We start from the raw sequence: 10,561 nt of genomic DNA, 5'->3' as shown, positions 1-10,561 counted from the left end.
ACATGCCTGAACTGGTTCATTCGTAATGGGTTCGGGCTGCAACTGTTTTTTTTAAAATAGTAATTTTGGTTCAGGCAGTAAAAATCTATATTACTTGCTTCATCAGATACGGGTCGATTATAATTTAAGTTTTTCGTATTGAGAATTTGAAAAAGAAAGCAACAACAAGTGTTAAGGCTGAAAACTTGAAAAAGAAAATCCAACGAGGATGATGGGTCGGTTGTATCTGTATGTACATTGGTCATGTAAAGGTCAAGCGATTTAAAGTTACATTTAACCCGTTTACAGCTTGATTATAACCCACTGACCTGTTTGCAATGTTTTGATAAGTTACGTCGCTCGTGTTCGGTTTAAAAGAGTTGATGGTCATATAAACTTTGGTTTGGGTTGTGTCACGGGTCAAAAACAGGTTTGCCTCATAACGGGCCGATTTAGAAAACGTAAACTTTGGTTTGGGTTGTGTCACGGGTTAAATGTTTGTACACGTGATTTTAAATCATCCATGTTGGTGTCTTTTGTTTCAGATCCATCGCCAAAGCTGTGAGATTGTTATATGGTTAGGTGATTTTCAGTCCACGGTAAAAAGTTGAAGCATTGACCAACTTTTAGCAGGAGAGTATTAGCCTTAACAGTTGTAAGCATTTTTGTGTTTGTTGATCAAATAAATGAACGTAAACGAATGTACATAAACAAACGGATATAAAAGAACTTAAAAGAACAAAAATAAACAAATGTTAACGGTCTTAAATGAATGAACGGGAATCGAAACCGAACGAAACCAAAACCCAAAAAATCTTAAACTAAAACCTAAATGAAACAAAAAACTGAAACTAAGCATAAACGAAACCAAAAATTGAAACCAAAACCGAAACCGAAAACCCAAAAACTGAACTAAACCTAAACGAAATCCAAATTTGAATAAACTTAAACCGAACAAAAACCAAAACGAAAAAAAAAACAAAATAAACTGAAACCAAAAACGAATAACTGAAACTGAACTGAAACAAAACTAAAAAAACCGAATCGTTACAAAAAATCGAACAAACTATAATCGAAACGAAACCAAAAACACTGAAACCAATCTAAACGAAACAACAACTAGAAATATCTAACCCAAACGAAACCAAAAAACCAAAATCAAGAACTCAAAAAACTAAATCTGAAATGAAACAAATAATCTAAGAAATCAAAACCAAACCGAAACCAAAAATCAAAAAAATGACCCGCGCCATTCTTTTTTTGTAACAGTATAACAGGCTGCTCTAATACTTTTAGTATCACACGATTGAGAAAATGTTATCTAAAAGTAATGTGACAAAAATCTTTTAACGAACCCGTTAACGAATTGTACAACTTAGCAGTCTGGGTGCACAACTTGCTTTAGTGCGGGTCGGGTACGATTTGGTTGATCTGCACATGTTTTGTAATTTTTCAATAATAGTTAATCAATTAAATATAATTGTAATAGTAAATTCACATTACAAGATAAAATAATACAAGATGTGCATTTAAAATACACTAACCCGTTTCCCTTTCAACTCTTCTTAAAATTTTCTTTGCCCCCAATATATCGTGTCCCATATCAATCTGAGTTGATACGGTACCATTAACATTAAAATTGGGAAAATGTAGATTTATGTGAACTTTAAAATGATTTACTGATGTTGAGCATTTGTTGTTTTGTTATCAGTTTGCCTGTCCATTAGGTACTGGAATGCAATGATTATGATGGTTATAGACTTTTTCTTGATCTCAACGCGTCCCTACACGGGTCAGAAGCTGGAACGGGTCAATGGAGTGACCTTTAGCATGTCCTATATATTAAATTGACAAAGTGAACAAATGATATATTAGGCACTTCACAATGGTAAATGGAATGCGGAAGTAACAACCTTTCTTGTTATAGGTGACATAATCAGGTGGTGTTCGCGGGCTGGCATGTCCAGTCTTACACAAACTCAACAGGAACCTGAAAAATGTGAGAGATATGTGCTCGAACACGACACGAACTTGTGGGTGGACATGAACAAGATGTGTTTAACCTAAATAAATTTTATTTTTTCGCGTATTGATACTTTAAACTGAACAAATGTATATAAAAAATTCATTATTTTTATAATGTTGTATGGCAATTTTCTTGACGGTTTGGTTTTATGCTATTTGAAATGGGTAGTTATAGATATATAGTTCCATGCTTAATTAGTTTCTAATTTCCTTCTCCTAACTTCGGTTATTACAAAGACACATTTTTTAACAGACATAATAATAAACAAAAAAAATCAAATTTTTATCATTATTGATGCACGTTGCATTTTTTTTATCCAAGGATTGAAAGGTTTTGAAAAAATCTCCGACCTAAGGGGGGCAAGTTGTGTTTTTTTATCTAAGATTTTGTAATCAATATTACATATCGTAACATCCTAAAAATATTCTAATATTAAATAAAGAAAGTTGTGTTAAGTTTTCGTGTGTTAATGACTAATTAATATTAAAGAAGAAAGGATCATGGGCTTGGATTAATTAATATGGATTAAAGGGTGATGGGTCTTAGGTTCATGGGCTTTAAGGGATATAAATACCCCTTAAACCATCCTAAAACCCTAACTATCATTTTCATCTTTCATAAATCTCTACACACTCAAAAACACACACATCCTACACCACCTCTTATACGGCCGAGAGAGAGAGAGAGACGTCCGAGGCCAAAATCAAGCCAACCATTATTAGATCTTCAATATACGAGCTAGATACGAGATAACCAAGCAAACCGCGACCACACCGAACGCATAAAGGTATGCCTTTTACCTTAAAAGTTTATGTTTTTAGGATCGGTTAGCTTTGAAACTTAAACATAGAGTAAATCGGGTCGAAACGAAATGTAAAGTAGCAAACTTGACGTTGGAAACGAACTTAATGAACCTAGGGCTATGTACGGCGACGTGTATGGAACGTTTTAAGATTTAAAGGTACAAGCTTTGCGGTGTATACGGGTTAAATATGAACGAAAACGGTTATATCGAGCCATAACAACGGTATTGAAATCGCAAGATGCTTGTAAAGGTTGAATGAAAATCAACCCATCGCTGCTACTTAATAACTTCGCCCCATAAGTTCGCGAAGTATACATGTTCGCTAAAATCAAGTTCGCCTTGGTTAACATCGCTATATGTAAGTTCGCCATAGTTAACTTCGCTATACGTAAGTTCGCCATGGCCAACATCGCCTAACTTAAGTTCACCTAGCTTAAGTTCGCCTGACAAGTTCGCTCACTGAGAACTTCGCCTAATACAAGTTCGCTAATGATTAATTCGCTTAATATTAAGTTCGCCAAAAGTTAAGTTCGCTGAGAAATGAATTAAAATCCTAGTGAAAAATGTGTTAAGACAGTTAATGGAAATAAAATTTTTCCAAGCTGACCTGGCAGCTTAACCCCAGCCAGGGGCTCTGCCCCTTGGACCCCGCTAGGGGCTGCCGCCCCTAGAACCCCGCTGCCAGGGGCGCTGCCCCGGACCCCCGTTCGTTGTGGGTTATATAAAGGTAGGATTACGATACGAATAGTAATGGTTAATTGATACGTGTAATTGTAATACAGTTAGTCGTGCACAACTCAAGAAAGGGATTACTATAAACGGCAAGCGTAATCGCATTCAAGTGAGTTTCTAGCCCCACTTCCTTGTTATGTTTTCGGGGCTGTGTGCATACTCGATGTGATAGTTAATACACTTACCTTAGGTGGTAAGTGTATGCCTTGTATGATTTATGTATGATGATTGCTTGACGGTGCGTGAACGATCTTCAGATATTGCATGCGCCGTCAAGTGTTAGTTAAAGGTATGATTGATATGTATGATGTATGAATGATGTATGTATGAATGCATAGGATGTATGGATAATGAATGTACGATATGTTAAAGGTACGTGAACGCTCTTCGGAGATTGCACGTATTGTCAAGGAACGTATGTAAAGGCCATGTATGTTATAGTAGTACGGATGTAGGGAACCGACCCTAATAGTATCGGCGAATGAAGGGAACCGACCCTAATAGTATCGGCGAATGAAGGGAACCGACCCTAATAGTATCGGCGAATGAAGGGAACCGACCCTAATAGTATCGGAGAATGAAGGGAACCGACCCTAATAGTATCGGCGAATGTAGGGAACCGACCCTAATAATATCGGCGAATGCTATAGGGCAGAATGCTCTTTAAAGGTATATGTAAGAATGAACGTATGTACGTAAGTATGTAAGTAAGTATGTAAGAGAAGACGAAAGTATGTGTCTTCGGATACATGTGTATGTATATGGATGTAATGTATGTTACCTGATTAACTAGAACTCACTCAGCGTAGCTGACTTTTAGTATGCACGCAGGTGAGTAGAATGAGGCAGCTAGCTTGATGGGGATACATGGCAGAAGAATAAGAATCTGGCATCTGAAGACTTAAAGACGTTTTAATATTTATATTGAAAGACAATATGTTTTATTATGACATAGTTATGGATTCGTATGTAATGTTTTATGAATGTTAAATGTTCCGGGAATGTTTTAATCAACTCTGATATTAAGAACTACGTTTATGAGTAAATCCAACACCAAATGTAGGGCATCGGTAACGGGGCCTTACACATATTGATGTTGGTAACTTAAAAACTACATAAATGTGATTAGCTAATTTTTTATAGTGTTATACAAATTTCTTTTTATTTTTGTGTGTGAAATTATATTGAGTAGAAATTTTTACATCACCAATGTTGGTACTATAACGAATCGAACCTTTACAGATTGAATTTGCATTGTGTCCCCGCCGCAACGTGCGGGCACTTTGCTAGTAGAGATATAATATAGGAGTGAGGGACCTCTTAAATACAAGTAACAATGAATAAAATTTTAAAAATGTAGGGGTAAAATAGTATTTGCTTATTCAAAAATAATATACAATAATGGTCCTTCAACTTCAATCAAGTTTTGTTAATATATTAAATAGTTACATATTTTCCCCCTAATTATTAACCAACTACCCCCACGACATTTTAACGGCCGTAACTTTTTCACAAGCTAATATTTTTTCTAAAAAAATTACACCATAAAAACGAGCATTTTATTATCTTTAATTTGAGTATGGTATTGCTATAGTTTATTAATCTTTAAAAAACTAATATGTTAGATGATTACCAGTTATTACCCGCAATGGGTCGGGCATGTTCGACTAATGGTGTTGGAATAAGTTAATACAAAAAGGGTTAATTTAGTTCATGTCGGGATGAGTTTAGATCGAAAGAGTCATGTCAAAACGGGCTTTGAGTTAAAACGTTTTCGGGTCGAAACATGTCCGTCGAAAAGGATTTGGTTAAAAGTAGTTTATTTAAATTATTGTACATTTCATCTTTGTTGTTTGCTTGTCGCCACCTGTTATGCGCGTTCAAACATCAGTTACGTGGATAACATTGTTTATACATACCGGGTTGCTCGCGTATAGGCATTATGTGGCGCGCTTACTGGCACCGGTTAAACGCCCGATGCCACGCTAAATGCATACCACCATCGGTTACGCACGTACCGTTGCAAGGTTACAAACATACTAACACCGGTTGCGTTTGGGCGTACACCGCTGCGTCGCACAGGCAAATGACAACTGGTTAGTTTTATCATATATACTGGTTCTTACAAAAATGGGCAGGTGGAACTTAGTTTTCCACATGAGGTTTTAACTTCGGTGAGCGGTGAGTTCAAGGATGGTAAGCTGGAGTCAGTCGTATTTGGCACCAACAGAGGAAAGTTAGGACCCTTTGGAAGGACCGGTAGTAGGGCTGCTAGCGGTTCATACGTATGATGACTTCGAGTATAAGTTTAAAGCGGGGCGTTTTGGAGGTTTTCATGGAAGCGTTAATGATGGATCTATATATGCTATTGGAGTTTATGTCAAACCGTATAGCATATGTTATGTTATGTAGATGATTTTTGTGATGACCTAGATAATCTTTTTTAAACCTCTTCACAACAACCAGCCTAACCAAACAATCATTTAATAAGAATTTTACTTTAATATGGTTGTTTCAATTCAATATGTACTCGTTTTGTACTTTCTGTTAAGGTCTTGTGTGACCTATTTTTTATTTTTTTATAGTTGTTTCACACTTTCACTTAAAGTCGAGGGAAAGAAAATCAAAACACATCAAAGTTTATGGAACGAGTATTAAAAACTATTAAAGTCAAAAGAAGATGAAAATTAGAAGAAATTAAAAGCTAATAAAGCTAGAAAATGTTGTACAAATAAATTAGTCTAGTATACAACCATTTATTGTTACGTATTGAAATGAAAATTTTTCATTTCAAGTCTAAAAATAGCAGGGGTGTCTTTTTTTCTAAAGAGAGATTTCTTTATTTTTTTGAACTTTGTATTGTAAAAGACACTTATGGCGCCAAGGCGGGTTACAAAAGCGCTATGGCTGGCTAAGCCTTGATGCCATCGGCAAAAGCGATGTGGCTAGGCCTTAACGCCGTACACAACGCGCCAAGGCTTTAAGGCCCGGGCACTTTGGGTCTTTGCTAGTTAGCGGGGGCTTTCTTTAAATTTCTTTAAGTAAAGGTGGGGCCCAATTGCCCAAATGCTTTAACAAGAAGTCATGGGGCTTTATTGTTAGTTAAATAACAGAGCGGTGTTAAAAAGATGTATTAGTTAAAATTTCACTGCCTGTGTGTGACGATGACGTTGAGTTTTAACTAACAAGTTTAACATCATCCACAACAAGTAGCTTAATGGTCAAAACTTGGAAGTCACAAAATAACTAACATAAACCAGATATCATGTAAACTTGTATCTTTCCTTAAAACACACACAAAGTTAATAAAATACAAAGGAGATAGCATCATAAGCTTTTGCCAAGTTTCAACTTGCAAGAGAAGGCAAATTGCAAAATAGTATATAACACAAAATACCCATTCAACAATCTTATATCCTGCTTTGTACAAATGTTCCCTGAAATCAGTTTCACATAGAGAAAAGAATAACAGTTTTTCCAACTATTGGTCAATGATGACCACCAGATAAACACTGGCTTACCCTCTTCAAGAATAGCAGCAACCCGACTTTTGATTGACCGGTTGACCTCGGATTTGAACAGTTGGCGGTTTAGCGTTGTTCATTGCCGGCTGACTTGCCATCCTAGATTACCCAGCAAATTAGTTTTCATTAAATCTAGGGGTGCAAAACGAGACAAGCTGCTTAGATCGATAAAAAGCTCGGAACGAGCCAAGCGTTTTCAAGCTTGAGCCGAGCCCGAGCCTGAAATAAAGCTCGTTTCATTATCGAGCTCAAGCCTAGTTTTAAGTTTTTTCTTTTGAACTTCCGTGTTGAATTTCCCACTGTACAGCCAAGCTCGAGCCGAGCTTTAGCTCGTTTAAGTACTACACGACAAGCTCAAACCGAGCGTAGGCTAGTTAAGGTTTTTTCTCAATATATATAAATATAATTTAAATCATATATAGTTTAATTTATAGATAACAAACGAGTCAAGCCTGAGCTTAAAAAAGCATTTCACGAACCGAGCTCGAGCTTTAAAAAAAGTTCAAGAAACGAACTGAGATCGAGCTCGATCTCTTATGTACATCTAAACGATCCGGGTTCGAGCCTAGTCGAGCTCGGGCTCAGCACATTTACAGTTTACACCCCTACTTAAATCTCACATTAAGACATGTTAAATCGTAATCAAAAGTACCTGTTTTTAATCTCAGCAGTCATTGCCATAAAAGCTTCTTCTACATTAGTGGAACTCTTGGCACTAGTTTCAAGAAACGGAATCCCAATCTCATCAGCAAATGCCTGCACGCCACATATTTCCACTTTCAATGTTAACTCGTAATAAACATTATAAAAGAATTGATTTTAGTCTTAATTTTAATAACAATATTATTACCTTTCCGGTTTCATAGGACACGACTTTTTGAGATGTGAGATCACATTTGTTTCCAACAAGAAGCTTGTTTACATTTTCACTCGCATAACGATCGATTTCACTCAACCATTGTTTCACATTGTTGAAACTTTCTTGATCTGTCACGTCATAAACAACCTTCACAGAAAGACAAAATTATTAAAACAATTCCCATAGCCCGTATTTTACATAAAGATTGTTAGCAACAACGAAGAGTTATTTACAATAATGCCATGAGCTCCACGATAGTAGCTGCTGGTGATTGTCCTGAAACGTTCTTGTCCAGCTGTATCCCACTGTATTGACATGGATCGTGACATAATAAGATATAAGTAATTAGCATAGAAGACAAAAGTTTTCAAAATAATGTGAAAACATAAGCTTACAATTTGAAGCTTAATTGTTTTGCCATCCTGTTCCACGGTGCGAATTTTCTACAAAGGAGAGGAATAAAGGTCAAAACTAGAAAAAAAGATGGTTTCATACAATGGTAATCAGGTCAAACTAAAGGGTCAAACCCGAGTTGCTTACAAAGTCAACGCCAATGGTGCTAATATAACTTTCCAAGTATGAATCATCCTGCAAAAAAGGATTGTTACCAAATTATTTTGAAATAAATTTAAAGACTGATTGTCGTTGATTTTAAGTTTTTTTCAAAACGTATAAATCTTCTTGAAGCATATTTAAAAACACAAATACAAAGAACTTACAGCAAAACGCAACAGAAGACATGATTTTCCAACTCCTGAATCTCCAATGAGTAAAAGCTTGAAAAGATAGTCGCTACAAAAGCAAAGAAATTATTAAATTTAACAAGCCAAAAAACTGAGACAAAAAAGTAAAAAATACGAACATAACGGATTTACAAGTACTCATGTTATAATATGTTAAAGGTACTAGCATCTTTGGATTTTTATTACAAATCTACAAGTTCAAAACCATCACAAAAACTTGGAGCTCAAATTCCAAGCGAAGCATTAAAAATCATACGTAGATGAATGTAAATCTCCATTCGTAAAGAAAAAAACAGCTCCAAAAAGATATGAAAGTAAATCTCTATTATAAGTTATAATTAACCAGTCACAGACTATCAACACATAGCATGAACTCAAAGCTTTCAAGTTTCAACTTCAAACTCGCACAAAAGTAACTTTTATAGTTTTAGATAAACGCCAATAAAGGTGCACTTTAACCTGTGGTCCATGGTGATGAGTTAAGGTAAGACCATTATCTTCAATCTGAAATTTTTAGACAAGTTCTTGTAGTTTATTACTTACGATCCGTTTATCAGATCCACACAATCACGATGTCCTTTGCATTATTAAAATCGCGTTTTCTAATTACATAACCTAAGAAACCTTGATTTGTTTTTTTTTTCTGAATATTAACAATAAAAGTCCTAAAAAAATTTCAGAACAAATTAAATCACGGTTTAGATAATGTAATTCCTAAAAAATCTAAGCCGTTAATGCGTAAAAATATCGGATATCAGTCAAGGACCGATATTTGAGATATTGGTAATTTTAATATCGTGTAAAATTCATGTATATATATAGCAATTTAACAATAATAATTCAGTATACTTTCCTACCATTAACAAATTAACCTTTTGCAACTTGCAAAACACTAACAATTGTAGCAAGTAAGAACTGATTAAAACTTAAAACACTAACATTGAATACTAAAAATTGATAATTAAGACTTGAAACACCGATATCGGAAATATATATATCGGTCAAATATCTGTCCAATATCGGTCAATATTATTGACCAGTTAAATACCTGTCCAATATTGTATATCCTGTCCGATATTTTACCAAGGGACCGATATTACTGTGCGATTCCGATCAACAAATCTTACGAATAAAATAGACAAACAATTTGACCTAAAACCACAAATTCACCAATCAATATATCAATCAAACCCTAAATCACCACCACAGACAACAATTCAACCTGTAAAAACATAATTAAACTAAAATTAAGCATCACAATCAATCAACAAACACAGATCTAGTACAATCACATGATTCACATCAAACACAAACAATAAAACTTGAGATTAAGTTAACATTTAGCAGAGTATTGAGATTTGACTAACACAAAAACAAACATACTATTCAGGATTCATCTTCTTCGTGTGTAGAGTTGAGATCGGAGATTGACGGTAGCCGGAATACTCGCCGGAGATAAAGGTTAGAAAGTAAACGACTTGATTTGAAGGATTTATATATCTAAAATGGGATTAATATTATTGTTATTGTTATTGTTATAATGTTATTAAGAATGTAGGTAAGGTGGGCGTGACGTGTACAGTTGGAATAATAATCTCTTTTACACGTGGTTTACGCATTACCCTAACTATAAACTAAACGGGCTTATCTAGACAGGGTGTCAATTGTGTTGTGTTGGCGGGTTAGCGTGTTGAAATTCTCCAACTCTAACGCAACCCATATATTTATTTGTGTCGGGTCGTGTCGTGTCGACCAATTTAAATATGTGTCGTGCTTGGGTTGTGTTACGGGTCAACCCAATTTACGTTCATATACGAATATGAGTAATATCTATTGACTTAGTAATAAATTAAACAATTAATTACTCTTATTTATATCTTCATAATTTGTGAT

At 35.2% G+C, this 10,561-nt stretch overlaps 1 protein-coding gene across 1 annotated transcript; it reads right to left on the bottom strand.

Annotated features, from left to right (window-relative positions):
• Positions 1-6,911: 6,911 nt before the first annotated feature.
• On the bottom strand, positions 6,912-10,181 carry LOC143635401 (ras-related protein RABD2c-like). The gene is made up of 8 exons (XM_077103250.1): positions 10,052-10,181; positions 8,645-8,717; positions 8,466-8,513; positions 8,321-8,368; positions 8,159-8,230; positions 7,917-8,072; positions 7,719-7,822; positions 6,912-7,165 (listed from the first exon to the last, which is right to left on the bottom strand). The coding sequence occupies exons 1-8, from the start codon at positions 10,063-10,065 to the stop codon at positions 7,069-7,071; spliced, it is 612 nt and encodes a 203-aa protein (XP_076959365.1). The 5' UTR covers positions 10,066-10,181; the 3' UTR covers positions 6,912-7,068.
• Between the last annotated feature and the right edge of the window lie 380 nt (positions 10,182-10,561).

This window comes from Bidens hawaiensis, unplaced genomic scaffold (assembly GCF_021521415.1).
Source record: "Bidens hawaiensis isolate Kalapana, Puna unplaced genomic scaffold, B.hawaiensis_p1.1 tig00007499_1, whole genome shotgun sequence".
Classification (NCBI taxonomy): Eukaryota; Viridiplantae; Streptophyta; class Magnoliopsida; order Asterales; family Asteraceae; genus Bidens; species Bidens hawaiensis.
The sequence above is the reverse complement of the archived record's forward strand: the minus strand, read 5'-3'. Positions and strand labels throughout refer to the sequence as shown.

Bases quoted from the DNA above. Each gene is read 5' to 3' on its own strand.
- LOC143635401 (XM_077103250.1), bottom strand. The intron at 8,073-8,158 runs GTAAATAACTCT...CTTTCTGTGAAG, and splicing joins GTGGAGCTCATGGCATTATT to GTTGTTTATGACGTGACAGA. The intron at 7,823-7,916 runs GTAATAATATTG...TGTGGCGTGCAG, and splicing joins TGTCCTATGAAACCGGAAAG to GCATTTGCTGATGAGATTGG.